This window comes from Schistocerca serialis, chromosome 5 (genome assembly GCF_023864345.2).
Source record: "Schistocerca serialis cubense isolate TAMUIC-IGC-003099 chromosome 5, iqSchSeri2.2, whole genome shotgun sequence".
In the NCBI taxonomy this organism is placed as follows: domain Eukaryota; kingdom Metazoa; phylum Arthropoda; class Insecta; order Orthoptera; family Acrididae; genus Schistocerca; species Schistocerca serialis.
The window spans coordinates 491,387,127-491,407,884 of NC_064642.1; the positions used below are offsets into that span (position 1 = coordinate 491,387,127).

Below are 20,758 nucleotides of genomic sequence, written 5' to 3' on the forward strand. Positions count from 1 at the left end.
CATATTTAAGCAGGCATTTCTGAATTTTTAGACATGAACAGTTCAACAGAACATATATAACACTTATGGTCATTTGCAGCTTGCAATACAATTTATACAATATATTAACAACTTAGATTACAATACATAATCTTTATTGTTTCTTTTCTATATACTGCAAATAAGCTTGACAGACCTTTTATTGTGCTTTTAGTCATTCAGTAGGCGCAAGCTGCACTGCAATTCTATATACTTTGCAAAGACAACTTCAGTGTTCAACCAACTATTTTGTGTAACTTGTGTCAGTTCATTTCAAAAGTCACTTTTTAAATCATTGAACCTGATGCATTGTATTAGTGCAGCAAGTTGAAGGACTGCAGCCAATGTGTGGCAAATACAAGCAACTTATGTAAATAATATGCCAGGTGACACTTTCACCTTTCCCCATTATTACCTATAAAGCCTAGCAGATCACATCTTTAGATTAACCAGCTGTTCTGTAAATAAAACTGTCTGTTGTTGAGCAAAGGCCTATTCTCACAACAGCAATCCTTCTCCCCCTCCCAATAATTGGATGATATGCATTCAGTACTTTGAACTAGAGACCAAGCTAACAGAAGCTCTTATAACACTTTAAATACTGCAGAATGAATTTTTGGAAGCCAAACCAAGTAAATATTTTACACTTTTCGCTTGCATAAACAAGAATTCAACAGGCAATAATAGACAGATGCTGTGGTATCAAGTTGTTCATAATAGCAACATTTTATATCTGGTGGTAGTTCTTAACTGGACCACTTCCTTTGTTTGGTTTTGATAAAAACTGGTCAGAGAGCAGTATGTCACTCAAATATGTCATTATTGAGAAAAATTTGATTGTAGATTTATTTCCACCTGTTACCAAGGAACAACAATATTTGATTCCTTCTTATCACCCATTTTCATGAATAGAGGAACCTATATATATTAAGAGAGAAAAGAAAAGAGGGGGGGGTTCAGTACTTAAAATGCGAGTGAGAGATACAGTATATTCTTGCAAATCAATAGTGATTTGAATGACCCAGAAATATTGGAATTGGCATTTTCATCAATATAAGCTATTGCTGCAAGACATGTAGAGACTGGTGAAAAGTGAAAAGATAAGTAAGGAGATCCAGAGGGAAATGGAACAGTATGTTTCTGAATAATGCTCCATAATGGAGCTGCAATCCACATTAATGGCAATCTTAACAGATACACTTTAAGTACCTGGAGAAAGAAGCAGCTACATGCACAGATACAGTACCAGCTTGACTGTCCAAACATCAGAATTTTTCCTTCAGTTCATACTAATAGTGCAGTGGTTAAGGCAGGAGCAGTGGGCTTCAAATTCCTATCACAGATATCCAAAGTTTGATTTTCCACGAGAGGCGGACCCACCAGAATAAAAGTAGGCAAGGAGTGTTGTGTAGTTAGTAATGAAGCAGAAGCAGCAGAATCGATCAGTCAGTCAATGTTGACTATTGAGTGGATGTCATCAAGTACATTTCAACCCTGCAGCCCAAGTTGACTGTTTTTGATGTGATCATCAAGTGGAAACATGAAGGGACAACCACAGCCAAACTAATACCAGGCAGACCTCGTATACTTGTGGTTAGGGACTGTGAAGCATTGTGGATGGTGGTTGTAAAAGTCACATGATGACAGCGGAAGGAATCACTTGTAACTTCCTGAGTGCTACCAGTAGTTCAGCTAGCACAGTGGCTGTGTAGAGAGGGTTAAAAATAATCGCATTCATTGTTCAAGCATCTCCTAATAAGCCACACATTCTATGTCTGAAGAACGTAACCTGCCTTCATGTGCAGAGCCAACAGTGAAGTATGGAGGTGGTGGTGTTATAGTATTGGGGTGTCTTTCATGTTTAGTGTGTGGTCCCTTTATAGCACTTACAAAAATGTGCAGAAAGATATGGATACATTTTACAGCATTGTGTACTGCATACAGTAGAGGAATAGCTCAGACATGATGATGGTTTGTGTTAGCATGTCAGTGCACCCTGTCATAAAGCAGCATCTATGAGGCAATGGTTTGTGGACGGTAACATTCCTGAAATAGACTGGCCTGCTCATGTCCTGACTTGAACCCAATGCAACAACTTTTGGATGAGTTGAAACACTTATTTCATTCCAACATTACTACTTTTTCTGGATTGGCTGCCATTCCTCCTGACTTTCAAAGACCTCATTGAAAGTGTCTCCAGCTGAGTTCCAGCCATCACTAAAATTAAAGGTGGACATACCCAATGTTAATGTTCACTAATTTGTGTTTGAATACTTTTGATCAGGTAGTGGAACTATACTTGGTCAGTATCTGTGTGGGAAGCATGTTAACCAATACATAAAAGAGTTGCATTCTGTTTTCAGATCTATTAGTCTTACCACAGCATTGATCCAAGAGGAAGTCTTTTACGTAGCAAACTGCAGCCTCTATAAAGTAGCTAAAAGGCAGATAGGTTAACATAGATATTGTGAAAATGAACGTACACAAATGACACTCAATTAAAGTAAGAGAACATACAAAGTGAGGTATATTTATTTGAAAGGAATTAACATCCTGAAACAGCAAACTAAGGGAAATAAGATAAACATAGAAAAACTGCATATATTTTGCAGATTTTATTACTGACTCCACACCTTCAGAAAAGATCATGTATAGAATGTAGACTCTCAGCAACTGAATTTGAAGAGTAAATAACCACTGGAAGAAAAGGTGTGGTGGTGGTGGCAGCAGCAGCAGCTTAGCTGCAAGATATTAGTGATAATGCTGATGATTTACCTGTAATGCTCTATGACTTTGCTGCTTTTGTGTTTCCTCTAAGTATCTGTATTTTGTTATTACAAACAATTTAAAGTATTGGGTAAAGTTGCATACATAATTTGTGGCAAAGAAATTGGAAAACATTGTTACATAAAGTTCAATTTGCACTAGACATTGTGTCATCTGCTAACATTGAAGCTATTCCCACTTGCCTAACTTGTGTTATAGTCGTGGATTTTGTGACACATTGAGAAGGTCACATGAATACTTGGATGTTTGGGTGTTTTTCTACAAAAGAGGACAAATGGTTGAAAGCAAACAAGTTATTTATACTTTATTATACCGAGACAAAGAAAAAGCCTACACTGTACATAAATAGATGAAACAATCTTAATTAAAAAGCTTTTTAATGGTGAAAAAGTCAGCTCTATTGAAGGTAATATATACAGTTTCTTATGTTACTTGTTAAATAGAGAAATCAAAACACAAAGTAAGAAGGCACTAAATATTGCATAGTAACTATTGTTCTATGTGTCCTTGGTGATTTTTGGATGGGCATAAGGCCATTGTCCACAGCAAATTTCTCTGCCTAATGTTTTGTCTGCCAGTGCTGGAGACATCATCAGAGACTATAATGACTTAGAAAGCAGTTACAGTCTCAAACTGACTCAGCAGTAGGCTGAACTGTTTATATCCATCCATGCAACGTTTGGATCATGATGTCATCAACCTGCTGACTAAGATTGTGGAGTCACATTGATGTATGTTATGTGGCTTATCGTTGGGAAGATTTAGCATTGTTTGCTTTATTTAACACTAAAGCCCACAACATGTCTACTTTCAATCCTTCGTGTCTTCTGATAAAGGTGTTTTTTCTGTGACTGCTCTGGGATAGTAATGACAGGATCTTGATAAAATCGTAGTATCGAAGAAATGAATCTGATCGTTCTCTGATCCTAGTGAATGATCTTCTGCTACCAGTCTATCTGTGTTGCCCAGAGGAAAATTACTCATGTTCCTTAAGGCAGGTGTTAATGCTTCGTTTGGTAGTTCCTATAAATGTTAGTGGTGATATATTTTGGACCATGGCGTAATGCCAATAAAACAAAAATCACCAAGTATGCAAATGCAGGCCATGAAAGCCTGCATTGTATGATTGTTCGATGTGTTTGTATTTATATATATATTGACTGCAATGCCATGAAACATAAATGACAGTGAAAGTTTTGAGTCAAGCCTAGAGGCATGCTCATACAGCCTGACAGTGAAGGTGATTGCTAACAACATGCAGGAATTCCTAGTTTGAGTCCTGATGTGGCACAAAAGTTTCTGTTTCATTACATATGTATTCGCAGTTGTTTGCCCTTTAAGTTTTCCCTGTCCTATATGTTAACTTAACACCATCTCATTTCTGTACTAGCTTGTAGTAAGACTTGCGCTGCGGTATTTGTTAATATTTGCAGAATAACACACAATATCACCATCAATGCTTATTATAATTAATTTAGCTTTACTGTAGTGATGTTAATGTTGTGTATCATAATGTAAAGGATGTGAATAAGAATTAATGTCTTGTCACTTGTTAGATGTAAATGTGTTCATGTTAAATGCATATAATTTTTTTTAGGTATTAGGTATGGAAAATAATGCAGCCTTTATAGAGAAATTTAATTCCTATTACTTTACACACCCTTTCAGTTCTGCGCATCATAAGTAGTGAGAATACATTGTTCTGTATCTCACTTCAGCTATTCCATTGTCCTGTCCTACAAGCCATATTTACCTCCATTCTGCTCACCTCCAAGCTAACCTAAACTCTTTCTTTCTTTCTTTCTTTCTTTCATTTTGTTTGCTGTGCAAAAACACGTGTGTGTGTGTGTGTGTGTGTGTGTGTGTGTGTGTGTGTGTGTGTGAGAATGCGTGCACGTGCAAATTCACCTTCATTTTCTCATTTTTAATTTATTTTTGTAAGCTGTGTTGTCACTAATGAGAAATTTACCTTCTAAAGGAGGGGTGACACCTTATCAGAAACGGTCAGTGTTCGAACGCTTAGGTCGGCGGTCAGATGTGAAGGTTAGTATTGCTTTTTTGGCACATTGTATCCTAAAGAGAGTGCATTATTTCATGTCATGTAAAGACGTATTTTCTATAACTAATTTGTGATAGAAAAGATAAGTATATGGGGGCTGCATATTTTCTTAATGTGGGACACTGTCAACAAAGGTAGAAATGCAGTCCAAAATTTCATTACTCATTTATTTTCTGTGGTGTTGTTTGCTTAAATTAGTGACCCTTTTTACTTTGGTAGATGAATGTTACAGATAGATTTGATATGTGAAACTGTTAAAAAGATTGCACATGAACATTTAAACTTAGAAATGTGTTTTAAAATAGGTCATTGCTCACCAAAAAGTGGTGTTGTTGAGCAGCAGTTATTTGTATAAAGAGCTTTTGGAAAGGGCCTTCCACCAGAGAACTAGCAAACACTGTTAAGTCTCTCTCTCTCTCTCTCTCTCTCTCTCCCCCTCCCCCCCCCCCCCCCCCCCCCTCTTCAATCCCGCGTCCGGCCATCCTGATTTAGGTTTTCCGTGATTTCCCTAAATCATTCCAGGCAAATGCCAGGATGGTTCCTCTGAAAGGGCACGGCCGACTTCCTTCCCTAATCCGATGAGACCAATGACCACGCTGTCTGGTCTCCTTCCCCAACCAACCAACCATCCCCCCCTCTCCCCCTCTCCCCCTCTTTCCCACCATCCCTTCTCCCACTTCCCCCCTCCCTTCTCCCCCTTTCCCCTCCCCCACTTTCCATTGTTGATAATAGATGGTTCTGGTGGTCTTTTTTCTTCCATTTCCTCCTTTTGCCTCAAAACTCCTTTATCCCACAATGTGTAATTTTGTGTCTCATATTTCATTTAAAGAGACATACTTACAGGAAGCACAGTTAACCACATACTCATTAGAACTACTCAAAACTAAATTAAAACAATATTTTTAGCTTTCCTTCAAGTGGGACAGAGGTGATAGGTAAAACTAATTTATTTTATTTATTTACTAGAGGAGGTCAGATAATTTGGAACCCATACTAAAAGGGACTGCACAGGTGGTCCTTATAGCTCAAGGATGGCTTTCAGTGTGGGGTTTGAGTGACCTGAACTTCCTTTTCATGTATTGCTGCCTCCAGTCCAGAGACTGATTTGATGCAAATCTCTAAGCGAGTCTGCCCTTTGCAAGCCTCTTCAACTTACCATTTTTTGCGTAACTACTGCAACCTACATCCATTTAAACGTGCTTGCTGTATTTGTGCCTTGGTCTTCCTGTATGATTTTTATTCCTCAAACTTCCCTCTGTTACCAAATTGATGGCTCCTTGATGCTTGCGGATGTCTGCTACCAACCGATGCCTTCTTTTAACAATATAAGGATTTTCGTTATATTGTTGATACTCCAACCTGGAATTTCCATTGTTGGATTCCTTCTTTTAGTTAGAATGTGCCATACATTTCTTTTTTCCTCAATTCAATTAAGTACCTCACATTACTTATTTGACCTATTCATGTAATATTCAGCATTCTTCTACAGCACTGCATTTGAAAAGCTTCTATTCACTTTATGTCTGAACTGTTTTTTGTTCACATTTCACTTCCATGCAAGACTACACTCCAGACAGATACTATCAGAAAAGACTTCCTAACATTTAAATTTATATTCCATCATAGCCAATGTCTCTTTTGCAGAAATACTTTTCTTGCTATTGCCACTTTGCATTTTATATCTCCTTCGCTTTGGCTATCCTCAGATATTTTGTGCACAAATAGCAGACTTGGATTCTACTTTTACAGTATCATCTGCTACTCTGATTCTTTCAAGACTGCCTGGTCTTCTTTTCAACTGCTTTTTCAAGTCATTTGCTTTCTGTGACAGAATTTCATTCTTGCTTTTTCAAATCCTTTGCTGTCTCTTACAGAATTACGTTGTCATCAGCAAACTTCAAAGTTTTTATTTCTTCTCTCAGAACTTTAACTCCCTTACTGGTTTCCTTCACAGCTTGTCAAGCGACAGATTAACATAAGAGATAGGCTACAACCCTGTCTCATTCTCTTGTCAATTACTGCTTCTCTTTCATATGTTTTAACTCTTACAGCTACAGTTTGGTTTCTGCACAAGTTATAGATAATGTTTAACTTCTTGTGTTTTATCTTTGATAACATCAGAATTTGAAAGTGTATGCCGGCTGGAGTGGCCAAGTGGTTCTAGGCGCTACAGTCTGGAACCGCGAGACCGCTACAGTTGCAGGTTCGAATCCTGCCTCGGGCATGGATGTGTGTGATGTTCTTAGGTTAGTTAGGTTTAATTAGTTCTAAGTTCTAGGGGACTGATGACCTCAGAAGTTAAGTCCCATAGTGTTCAGAGCCATTTGAACCATTTTTTTTGAAAGTGTATTCCAGTCAATGTTGTGAAAAACTTTCTCCAAATGTACAATTGCCATAAATGTAGATTTCCATTTCTTCAGCATGTCTTCTAAGATAAACCATAGGGTTAGAATTGCCTCACATGTTCCTACATTTCTTTGGAACACAAACTGTTCTTCTCTGAGTTCGGTCTCTACCAGTTTCCCATTCTTCTGTAAATAATTTGTGCTAGTACTTGTATTTTGCAGCTGTGACAAACGAAACTGACAGTTTGGTAATATTAACACCTGTCAGCACATACTTTTATGGAATTGCAATTATTATACTCATCTTGAAGTCTTTTCCTGTCTCACTTATCCTGCATTCCAGGTGGATCAGTTTTGGCATAGTCAATTCTCCCAAGGATCTCAGTAACTCTAAGGAATGTCATTCATGTCAGGAGTCTTGTATTGACTTAGATCTTCCAGTGTTCTACCAAATTCTTCTTACAGTATCGTATCTCCCATCTCATCTCCATTTACTTCCTCCATTGTCTCTACAATATTGTCTTCAAGCTCATTTTCTCTGCATAGCCCTTCTTCATAATCCTTCTGTCTTCAGCTTTTCCTTCTTTGCTTGGTTCTGATTTACCATGTGAGCTTCTGATATTCATACAGATGCTTTTCTTTTCTCTGAAGGTCTCTTTAATTTTCCTGTATGTGTCATCTATCTTTCCAGTATCACACATGCTCCTAAAGCCTAGCATTGGTTCTCTAGCCATACCTGCTTAGCAGTTCTGCACTTTGTCACTCATTTTTAGGTGTGGCATTCTCTTTTGCTTCATTTGCTGTGTGTGTTTTTATGTTTTCTTTTTTCATGAATTAAATTCTGTATCTCACATGTCTGCATCTCACTTGTCTTTTTGTCTATTTGATTCTCAGATTCCTTCACTGTTTCATCTCTCAGAGCTACCTATTTAAGTTGTGTAGTATTCTTTTCTCTTTTTTCAGTCAGTTTGTCTGGCCTCTCCACATATACCCCTCCATTATGTCTACACATACAATACAGCTACATGTTTCATTGAGGCATACAATCCGCCCCATCTAGGTAAGATGTTTGGCTCATGAGTGGTCTATCCTACCACCCTGAACTGTTTCCTTTTTTTTTCCATCCCTGCACTACCTATAGTAAATGCATTGATATTTATTTTCAATCAGAAATGAAAATTTGTGCCAGGACTTTAATTCAAACCTGGATTTCCTATGACTTGCAAGCAGTCCCATAATTATTAGGTAATTCAAGCAAGCATTCAGACTTGATTCAAATGTATGGCTCCATTCACTTTTGGGTCAGGCCTGGGAATGTACGAGGGTAAGCATAATAGCAATGTTACTGCTCACAGAAGAAGCATATCTGGTTTTTAATTCTAGTCCTATATCAAATTTTCAGTTGTTACTTCAAATAAATACAGTCACTATTCTTGTGTGCAACACCTATTCTGCCTGTCTTTTTGTGAATGTAACAGATTTCTGAATGAAACTTTCATGTTAATAAAACAACTTTTTACCCTCTCTGTGATTTTAATTTATAAAAAAGCTCCATTTGCACAGGAAATAAAAACAATTGTCATTATACAGTTCACACAATTTAAGTCAAATAATTTGCCATGAAAGATTATGTTAAAAGACTTGAAGTGGCATTGGTATTGTGGTGCAACACATCCTGTACAAATTTCCTACATATTACCACACTGTATGCTGTAATATTAATTCTCTTCAGTAGAACTCCCTGCCTGTGAATTTCTGGTTTGTTGGGTGTCACTTCTTGGTGTTTCAGCAATGTGACATGATCTCAATTAAAATCTGTGAAGTAAGTATTCTGCAAAATGAGAGCAATAAGAATATTAGAAAGAGCTGTTGATATTCTTGCAACCAATTTTCTGCCTAATTGACCAATATAGTTGTGGTTGGAAACAGATATAATGACAAAATCTTTATTATAAGCTCAAACCTACATTATAACAGCTGTTAAAACAGAATTACCTTAAGCATACAAAATTGTGATGATTGGTGGCAGATTTGAAATAAAAAACATTGAAAAACAAGAAAGAAACATTCCGATCCTACAACCAAAGTGTGAAAATGGAATTTGTATGAAGAAGAAATCAAAATAAATGTATCAAGTTACAGAAAAGAATCACAGATACAACCAGGAAAAGTTGATTACAATTTTATGGTGACTTTAGTAGAATGAATATCAGCAAGCTCACAAAAAACATTGTGAACCTAGCTTTATTGATGAAGAACTAACAGAGATTCGTGTAGACTCAAAAGAAACTGGCGTACATACAGAAATCAGTCTCAACCTAGAACAAAATTTCAAACTCTAATTAACAATTACAAGCTGCTCAGATGCTTACTCAACGAGCTACAGGATGGACAGAAGAAAAAGTAAGGATCTTTATATGGAATCTTGTGTGACACAGCATGTAAGCCTTGCTGCATTGGATACTCCAGTTCTTGCATGATCACCGGAGTTCTGCATCATCAGTCCCGGTTAGTATTTGGATGTGATACTGCCTGGGAACACACTGTGCCATTGGCTGACGGACATGCAGGTTGCTGAAATGGCATCCAGTTGCGCAACTTGCAAGATGCGGTTGAGTCATATGACATTATTATACCACATTTAATTAGTTCCCAGTTGGATTATGACTGGTAGCTCAATAGAAACCTATTTCCTGTTATGCATGATTGGAACCATTTTGTACAAATTTCTCTGACATCAGAGTATTCTAATATTGTAATCCCGTTCAGTCAAACACTGTTGACAGAACACAGAATAAACCAGTAGACTGCAATGTATTGTCTCATGAGTAGGTACATTCTCAATGTGTGTGTACATGGTCTTCCCAATACCAGAACCCTTTAGAAATCCAAATGTGACTCTGACAAAATATTGTTTGTAGTCAGGTGGTTAAGAAGCTGCCTGTGTATTACCTCTTCTAAAGTGTTTTAGCTGGCAAAAGTGACATTTGATGGAAGTTTGGTAGTATTTATTTATTGCCTTCTTATACACAGACTTAAATGCAGCATATTTCACAGATAACTTAATTAAACCCAGAAGAAAACTCATTAATTAACATTCTGAGTAATTTGCCCCCCCCCCCCCCCCCAAAAAAATGGCTTATTTGCTATCCTACTGTAGTCACCTTTTGCATTACCACTAGATTTTTTTTTTATTTTAAAAATTTTGTGATGGACATTACTTCTTCTGTTGAAGTGAGAATCATATGCCAATGCTTATTAAACAGTTTTGCAACACTGCACACATTTGTTACCAATGTATTGTTTCCTCTTAGAGCTATCAGTGCCACCTCATTTCTGGTAATATCATCATCTCCCTTCACTGTATCCCATACTGTCTGTAGTTTGTTTGCCTGATGGACCTACCTTTTTCTCATGATGTGTTTTCTTCAATGTGTGGTTTACTTTTTTCTGTGTTTTGTAGTAAGCCTTTTAAGGAACTGTGGTGTCAACATCAGAGCTGCTTGTGTTGTTGTTATTTTTAGATTTTGATCTAATCTTAGAAACTTTGTGGGTGAAGCCATTTTCAAATAAATGACAATTTTAATAGTAAATATGATGTATTTTCCGTTCATGTCGTGAACACTGTGTGATCATATCTCTGACTAATTTGGAAAAAAAAGCTTCTTTATTATCCTTCTGAAATCAGATTTTGTCTTTGTCCTGATCAAAGTTACCATTCAAATTGTCAAACTGTATGTATGATCTGAGAGGCTGTTGACTGTGGGTTTTGTAATACAATTTTGCGCATTAGATCTGTCTTTAAAGATATTACTGGTGGCTGTTTTTGGAGTAATTAGCTACCATAGTCAGAAAGTCTACAGTAGGAATTGAGTTGAAGAAAATGTTCCTCACTCTAATAAATTCAAAACTAAATTTTTTTAAGGAAATCTGTATTACAATTACCAGAAACCACTTCATTTTATTTCATTTTATTAATTTTTAATTGTTTGCTATTCAATAGGCAAACAGTGTTCCTAGATGATTTGTCAATATGCTGCCAGAAAAAAATTAGTACACCTGCTGTTTATGAGACTACTAATAACCTTAAAGCAACAATGTTGGAATAAACCCTATAAATATCACTGCATCAAAGTTTCTGTTAATAAATTCATATAGGTAGTCTACTTTTGGAAGATTTGCTGTCACAGACCATGTTCCTTTATGAACATTTGTATGTGTTGTAGAGAAAGTTTCATATGCAGAATTATCAAAATTAAGTCTGGTTGTGGACACTGAACTTTCAGTGGAAGATTGTTCTAGGTAATATAACTGCAAAACAAACGTCAGCTAAATAAATATAAATTGAAAGCCTAATTACCTACACATAATATTACTCTATCCTGATGCAACAGAGTTGAAGAAAAACTGCAGTGGACATCGTTATATTCAAGTCTTAACAGTCTGTGACTGAGGAAGACTAAAATACTACGAAGTAATTGAATCTACGTCTAAAAATTTATACAGCATGGTACTGTGTAATGTTTGGAGAAATTAACAAAGTAATCATTCTGTGTTGCTTCTTTGTCAGCATTATACTACTACACGTAATTCAATTGCGATATCAACACCAGGTGAAGCAGAACTGTGGCTAAGGCTTTGGACATTTCTTTGGAGGAACAGAGTGCACATACCCATCTGATCTAGGTATTCTGTGGCTTCTTGGAAGTCATGTTCATGCTAAAGCCATTACTGTTCTTTCTACATGTGTTGGTTCCTACACAACTATATTGCAGTTGGTATAATACACCATTTCTAGTGATTTTAAATCAGCAAGATTTTAACCAAGGCCGTTTTGGTTATTGTTACAAGGCCAGATCAGTCCGAGGCAGGAGGAACAAGACTACTGGTCAGGTGACTACAGGGTTATAAACACAAAATCAAATAGGGGTAATGCAGGAGTAGGTTTAATAATGAATAGGAAAATAGGAATGCGGGTAAGCTACTGCAAACAGCATAGTGAACGCATTATTGTGGCCAAGATAGATACGAAGCCCACACCTACTACAGTAGTACAAGTTTATATGCCAACTAGCTCTGCAGATGATGAAGAAATTGAAGAAATGTATGATGAACTAAAAGAAATTATTCAGATAGTGAAGGGAGACGAAAATTTAATAGTCATGGGTGACTGGAATTCGAGTGTAGGAAAAGGGAGAGAAGGAAGCGTAGTACATGAATATGGATTGGGGCTAAGAAATGAAAGAGGAAGCCGCCTGGTAGAATTTTGCACAGAGCACAACATAATCATAGCTAACACTTGGTTTAAGAATCATGAAAGGAGGTTGTATACATGGAAGAACCCTGGAGATACTAAAAGGTATCAGATAGATTATATAATGGTAAGACAGAGATTTAGGAACCAGATTTTAAATTGTAAGACATTTCCAGGGGCAGATGTGGACTCTGACCATATTAAAACTGAAGAAACTGCAACAAGGTGGGAATTTAAGGATATGGGACCTGGATAAACTGAAAGAACCAGAGGTTGTACAGAGTTTCAGGGAGAGCATAAGGGAACAATTGACAGGAATGGGGGAAAGAAATACAGTAGAAGAAGAATGGGTAGCTTTGAGGGATGAAGTAGTGAAGCCAGCAGAGGATCAAGTAGGTAATAAGACTAGGGCTAGTAGAAATCCTTGGGTAACAGAAGACGTATTGAATTTAATTTATGAAAGGAGAAAATATAAAAATGTAGTAAATGAAGCAGACAAAAAGGAATACAAACGTCTCAAAAATGAGATGGACAGGAAGTGCAAAATGGCTAAGCAGAGATGGCTAGAGGACAAATGTAAGGATGTAGAGGCTTATCTCACTAGGGGTAAGATAGATACTGCCTACAGGAAAATTAAAGAGACCTTTGGAGAAAAGAGAGCCATTTGTATGAATATCAAGAGCTCAGATGGAAACCCAGTTCTAAGCAAAGAAGGGAAAGCAGAAAGGTGGAAGGAGTATATAGAGGGTCTATACAAGGGCGATGTACTTGAGGACTATATTATGGAAATGGAAGAGGATGTAGATGAAGATGAAATGGGAGATACGATACTGCGTGGTTCCAAGATGGCCGCCGAGTAAGTGACGCCAGAAACCATTTCCAGAAAGTTAAGTGATTTAGACAGGAATATAATTTAGTTTAACGCTGACAACAAATTAAATACGTGCATTAGTGTATCGTTTAGTCTTGCCGTTAAAGGTTTGACTTTTATTTGCGTATTTTTTCAGAAAACACGAAAAGATCGTAACTTCGCGAAGTCGTGCTTAGGCTTAAATTTTGTAAACGTGTTTGTTTCTTGTTTCAAGGTAATTTAACTAGTTTCTCGGTAACAAATAAGTAAACTACCATAAATAGCGTATAACTTCATTGTTTTAATACAGATTTCAGAAAAACAGCGTAACTTTATATCAGAAACTTGCCTATATACATTTGTTTATAGGCCTATTCTCGTAACGTTTTTGGAGAATCAAAGTTAAAGTATCTCGTTTAATTGCCCTTTTTTCATTCCATCGAGTGAAATATATAATAAATAGCGTATACCTTCGTTGTTTTAATACAGATCTCAGAAAACCAGCGGAATTTTAAATCAGAAACTTGCTTATATACATTTGTGAATAGGCTTAATTCTTGTAACGTCTTTTTTGATTTTCGGTAATTTAATTGATTTATTCTAGCTAAAGTATTATTTTTGCCATGAGTGAGAAGTGCCTGACTTGCCGTAGAATTGTTAGTTCCGGGGTTTGGTGTGATGGATGCAGTAGTTTTTTTCACTGGGGGGACTGCAGTGGCGTGGGTGTTGGGAAAGTGGATCAGGCTCATCAGTGGTTATGTAGGATTTGCAGCAGAGATAGGAAGTTAGTGGAACAGGAGGGGAAAATTGCTGCCCTTCAGGCTGAGCTAGATCAGGCTAGGGAAGATCTGGACAGGTTAAGGAGGGAGAAGGGCAAAGAGAGGTGGGAAGTGGCAACAGGTAGCAGAAGGAACAGGCCTAGAACTAAGTCTGACAGTTTTGTGGTGAATGTCAAAAATAAGTTTGACCTGTTGCTTCAGTTAGAAACTGATGAGCCTCAAGCAGAGGTAGGTGTAGACAGGACACAACAAACTTTCAATAGGAAATTTAAAAAGAATGTAGGAAAGTCATCGAAAAGGAAGAAAGTTTTGTTGTTAGGCAGTTCTCATGCCAGAGGTGTAGGCCAACTTCTGCAGGAGGAATTAGCACCAGAATACCAGGTCACAAATTTTTTCAAACCAAGTGCTAGTCTGGATCAGGTGACAGAGGATTTAGGTTCACTCTGTAAAGGATTTACCAGGGAAGACACCGTGGTTATTGTGGGAGGGCCAGGGAACAGCATCGACAGAGATCCTGGGTACAGTATAGAGTGTGACCTGGTAAAGATTGCGTCGGCATCGAGACACACCAATGTTGAATTTGTATCTGTCCTGAGACGCCATGACCGGCCTCATTTGAACTCTTCTGTTGGGAGAGTTAATTTGGAGTTGGAACGGCTGCTTGTGTCGGGTGCGGGGGCTCATATTGGTGTGGTTCCTGTTGATTATCTCAGTAGGTGGGACTATACCAGGCACGGCCTACATCTCAACAGGAAAGGGAAGGGGAAACTGGCTGGGGTAATAGCAGGAAATTTAAGGGGGGGAGGCACTGCCATGAATGGTAAAATACCAGTGGTTACAGGTGTTGGAGCAGCACCTTTTTTAGGATAGGTAAGACAGAAAGATGTCAAGTTCTACGAGAGGTCAGGATTGAAACAAATCTTCAGTTTAGGAAAGAAATTCAACAGCACAATTCTAGCACATTGGATCACCAATCACAGCTATCAATTATAAATTTTCAGCAATCACCAGAAATTTTATCTCCACCAAGTTGTATCTCAGTCCTAGGTAATTGCATTGATGAACTAAAGTCACCCAACCCAATTGACATAATCTGCCTCTCTGAACACCATGTGACCACTGGTATAGGAACTAGGCCTAAGCACAATGAGAAACTCAGACAGGAGAGTACTGCAAATGTTAGAATAAGGAAAGGTTCTCATAAAAGTATAATTAAAAATAATGTAAGTATATTTCATCAAAATATTGGGAGTTTAAAGAATAAAGTAGATGAGCTTCTGGTTTGTTTGGAAGATTTAGAAGCTGAGAATGAAATAGATATACTATGCCTGTCTGAGCATCACATTGTTACTGATATGGATAAGGTAAATGTAAGTGGTTATAAGCTCTCTGCACATGTAATGAGAGAAAATATGGAGAAAGGAGGAGTTGCCATATATGTCAAAAGTTATCATTGTGCAAAAAGAATAGAAACAAAAAAGTTTTGGGTAGAGAAACATATAGAAGCATGTGTCTGTGAGCTTAAATTAAATAAAGGCACATTTATAATTGTAACTGTATATAGGTCCCCATCAGGAAATTTTCATCTATTTCTGAAAAATTTGGACTCCTTGTTGTGCTATCTGTCAGACAGGGGGAAGCAAATTATTATTTGTGGGGACTTCAATGTAGATTCTCTGAAAGAGGGTAATAGGAAAAATGACCTTGAAGTATTACTCGGTTCTTTCAATTTGACACCCGTTATTGATTTTCCTACTCGGGTGGTAAAGGATAGCAGCTCACTGATAGATAACTTCTTTATAGACCAAGATAAGTTTAACCAGATAAATGCTCAGCCTGTTGAGAATGGTCTTTCTGATCATGGTGCACAGCTAGTTACAATATATGACATAGCTCCATTCAGCAATACTAAACAGTCCTCCAAAGTAGTACGTTCAGTCAACAATTTAACAATTGCAAATTTCAGGGAAAGCCTACAGCAGTTAGACTGGGATGAGGTGTACCGTGAACCTGATGACAATTTAAAATATAATTTATTTCATGACATTTTTGTAAATGCATTTGAAAACTGCTTCCCCAAGAAAATAGTTAAATATACTCGTAAGAAACCTTGTAACAAACCATGGCTTACTAAGGGTATAAAAATATCTTGTAACCGGAAAAGGGAAATGTATCTGACAGCAAGAAAGAGTAGTGACCCAGAAACTATCAAAAATTATAAAAACTACTGTGTTATATTAAGAAAAGTTATTAAAAAATCCAGGAGTATGTGTATCATGTCTGAAATCAGCAACTCTGATAATAAAATTAAAACAATTTGGAATATTATTAAAAGAGAAACAGGTCAACCAAGAGCAGAGGAAGACAGTATTACCATCAAATTGAATGAAAACTTTGCGAACAAAAAGTCAGAAGTTGAAAATATTTTTAATAATCATTTTCTAAATGTTGTGGATATAGTAGGATCCAGGTGTTCATTAGAAGATGCAAGGCTGTTAATGGAAGAGGCCATACCTATGCAATTTGATACAATTGAAATCTCACCCACTTCTCCCTCTGAAATTAGGAAAATAATAAACTTGCTTAAAAGCAAAGACTCACATGGTATTGATGGCATTTTCAGCAAAATACTAAAAGCTTGTACTCAACAGATAAGTAAGATTCTCAGCCACCTGTGTAATAGCTCTCTGGAACAGGGCATTTTCCCTGATAGACTGAAATATGCTATTGTTATACCTTTGCATAAAAAGGGGGATAGATCTGATGTCAACAATTACCGTCCAATCTCCGTTCTAACAGCTTTATCCAAAATTTTTGAGAAAGTAATGTATTCAAGAGTAGCTTCACATATCTGTAAAAATGAAGTGCTAACAAAATGTCAGTTTGGTTTCCAGAAAGGTTTTTCAACAGAAAATGCCATATATGCTTTCACCAGTCAAATTTTGAATGATCTGAATAACCGAACACCACCCATTGGGATTTTTTGTGATCTCTCAAAGGCTTTTGATTGTGTAAATCATGAAATTCTGCTAGACAAGCTCAAGTATTGTGGCATGAGTGGGACAGTGCACAAATGGTTTAATTCGTACCTAACTGGAAGAGTGCAGAAAGTTGAAATAAGTAGTTCTCGTAACATGCAAAGATCAGCACATTCCTCAAACTGGGGAACTATCAAGAATGGGGTTCCACAAGGGTCAGTCTTGGGTCCTTTGTTGTTGTTATTATATATTAATGACTTGCCATTCTATATTCATGAAGAGGCAAAGTTAGTTCTCTTCGCTGATGATACAAGTATAGTAATCACACCTGAGAAACAAGAATTAACTGATGAAATTGTCAATACTGTCTTTCAGAAAATTACTAAGTGGTTCCTTGTAAATGGACTCTCACTGAATTTTGATAAGTCACAGTACATACAGTTCCATACAGTGAATAGTATGACGCCATTAATAAATATAGACCTTAATCAGAAGCATATAGCTAAGGTAGAATATTCCAAATTTTTAGGTATGTCCATTGATGAGAGATTAAATTGGAAGAAACACATTGATGATCTGCTGAAACGTTTGAGTTCAGCTACTTATGCAATAAGGGTAATTGCAAATTTTGGTGATAAACATCTTAGTAAATTAGCTTACTACGCCTATTTTCACTCATTGCTTTCATATGGTATCACATTTTGGGGTAATTCATCATTGAGGAATAAAGTATTTATTGCACAAAATCGTGTAATCAGAATAATAGCTGGAGTCCACCCAAGATCATCCTGCAGACATTTATTTAAGGATCTAGGGATATTCACAGTAGCTTCTCAGTATATATACTCTCTTATGAAATTTGTTATTAACAACCAAACCCAATTCAAAAGTAATAGCAGTGTGCATAACTACAATACTAGGAGAAAGGACGATCTTCACTATTCAAGATTAAATCTAACTTTGGCACAGAAAGGGGTGAATTATACTGGCACTAAAGTCTTTGGTCACTTACCAAATAGTATCAAAAGTCTGACAGATAACCAACAAGTATTTAAGAAGAAATTAAAAGAATTTCTGAATGACAACTCCTTCTACTCCATAGAGGAATTTTTAGATGTAAATTAAGAAAAAAAGAAAAAAAACAAAAATATTAAAAATAATTAAAAAAATAAAAAAAAATAAAAATAAAAAATAAAGAAAAACAAAAAAACACAAAAAAAATAAAGTTGTTATATTAACTTAAGTATGTTGTTAAATTAACCTAATTATGTCATGTATTGGAAAATGCGACTCGTTCCACATCATTACGAAATATCGTATTCATGATCCATGGAACTAGTATTAATCTAATCTAATCTAATCTAATCTAATCTAGTTTGACAGAGCACTGAAAGACCTGAGTCGAAACAAGGCCCCAGGAGTAGACAACATTCCATTGGAACTACTGACAGCCTTGGGAGAGCCAGTCCTGACAAAACTCTACCATCTGGTGAGCAAAATGTATGAAACAGGTGAAATACCCTCAGACTTCAAGAAGAATATAATAATTCCAATCCCAAAGAAAGCACATGTTGACAGATGTGAAAATTACCAAACAATCAGTTTAATAAGCCACAGCTGCAAAATACTAACACGAATTCTTTACAGACGAATGGAAAAACTAGTAGAAGCTGACCTTGGGGAAGATCAGTTTGGATTCCGTAGAAACACTGGAACGCGTGAGGCAATACTGACCTTACGACTTATCTTAGAAGAAAGATTAAAGAAAGGCAAACCTACATTTCTAGCATTTGTAGACTTAGAGAAATTTTTTGACAATGTTGACTGGAATACTCTCTTTCAAATTCTAAAGGTGGCAGGGGTAAAATACAGGGAGCGAAAGGCTATTTACAATTTGTACAGAAACCAGATGGCAGTTATAAGAGTCGAGGGACATAAAAGGGAAGCAATGGTTGGGAAGGGAGTAAGACAGGGTTGTAGCCTCTCCCCGATGTTATTCAATCTGTATATTGAGCAAGCAGTAAAGGAAACAAAAGAAAAATTCGGAGTAGGTATTAAAATCCATGGAGAAGAAATAAAAACTTTGAGGTTCACCGATGACATTGTAATTCTGTCAAAGACAGCAAAGGACTTGGAAGAGCAGTTGAATGGAATGGACAGTGTCTTTTTAAGACATAGGAGGATATAAGATGAACATCAACAAAAGCAAAACGAGGATAATGGAATGTAGTCAAATTAAGTTGGGTGATGCTGAGGGAATTAGATTAGGAAATGGGACACTTAAAGTAGTAAAGGAGTTTTGCTATTTTGGGAGCAAAATAACTGATGATGGTCGAAGTAGAGAGGATATAAAATGTAGACTGGCAATGGCAAGGATAGCGTTTCTGAAGAAGAGAAATTTGTTAACATTGAGTATAGATTAAAGTGTCAGGAAGTCATTTCTGCAAGTATTTGTATGGAGTGTAGCCATGTATGGAAGTGAAACATGGCCGATAAATAGTTTGGACAAGAAGAGAATAGAAGCTTTCGAAATGTGGTGCTACAGAAGAATGCTGAAGATTAGATGGGTAGATCACATAACTAATGAGGAAGTATTGAATAGGATTGGGGAGAAGAGAAGTTTGTGGCACAACTTGACCAGAAGAAGGGATCGGTTGGTAGGACATGTTCTGAGGCATCAAGGGATCACCAATTTAGTATTGGAGGGCAGCGTGGAGGGTAAAAATCGTAGAGGGAGACGAAGAGATGAATACACTAAGCAGATTCAGTAGGATGTAGGTTGCAGTAGGTACTGGGAGATGAAGAGGCTTGCACAGGATAGAGAAGCATGGAGAGCTGCATCAAACCAGTCTCAGGACTGAAGACCACAACAACAACAACAAGATTTTAATTTCCATTGTTTTGTTGGTACAGTGTTGTTGTTTGCATGGTGATTTTGTAATGTGGCCTACGATATTTATTGGTAAATTAGAAAGTTATGAGTTTTTATTTTGCTATGGAATGGAAATTTTTGAAAGAAGGAAAGAGCAGCATTTAGTCCCTGCAAGTGTGGTGGTTGTGGTGATGGTGACTGTGCTGCTGCTGCTGCTTCTGCCACCTTCCTCCCCCCCCCCCCCCCCTCCCCTTTCCCTCCACATATATGATGCATGAACTTACATTTACTTTGGAGTTGTGGTCACTGATGCTGGGTATCGGGTGAACCAGAATTATTTAAAAAGAAAAAAAACCATGCACACACAGTATAGAATGTTCACACATTGATTTTATTAACTTCATGAAAACTGTTTTCTTAATGGTAATTAAGACTGATCTCCTAAATATTTGCTTTATATATGGCTCCACTGCCTTGATGAAATACTTCAATGAAGACATTCCTGACTGTGGGCTGAACTCTTTCGAATGTACGATTGCTGTTTAGGTCTTTCTCAAGTAAAAGTCTGTACTCAGCATTGATACATTTTCTGCAACCACTCTGTACACTAGCCTGACCATGAAAATCACATTGGAAGCCATTCAGCTTCCTGTTATTATTATTATTATTATTATTATTATTATTATTATTTACATTTTATGGCCTTCATTGTACTACCGTAGCCAACTTTATACAAAGAATTTTCCAGTTTTCTGTCAGCCCAGTACTACTATATTCTCTCAGATCTTATCCTTCTTTCTTCATCAGAAATCACCC

At 36.9% G+C, this 20,758-nt stretch overlaps 1 protein-coding gene across 2 annotated transcripts in view; it reads left to right on the plus strand.

Moving 5' to 3' along the window:
- The window catches only part of LOC126480784 (uncharacterized), a 351,871-nt gene that overhangs the window by 159,171 nt on the left and 171,942 nt on the right, over nt 1-20,758 (plus strand). For both annotated transcript variants that reach the window (XM_050104096.1, XM_050104095.1), the window contains exon 5: nt 4,784-4,848. In XM_050104096.1, the coding sequence (XP_049960053.1) occupies nt 4,784-4,848 (65 nt within the window). The remainder of the gene's footprint in view (nt 1-4,783; nt 4,849-20,758) is intronic.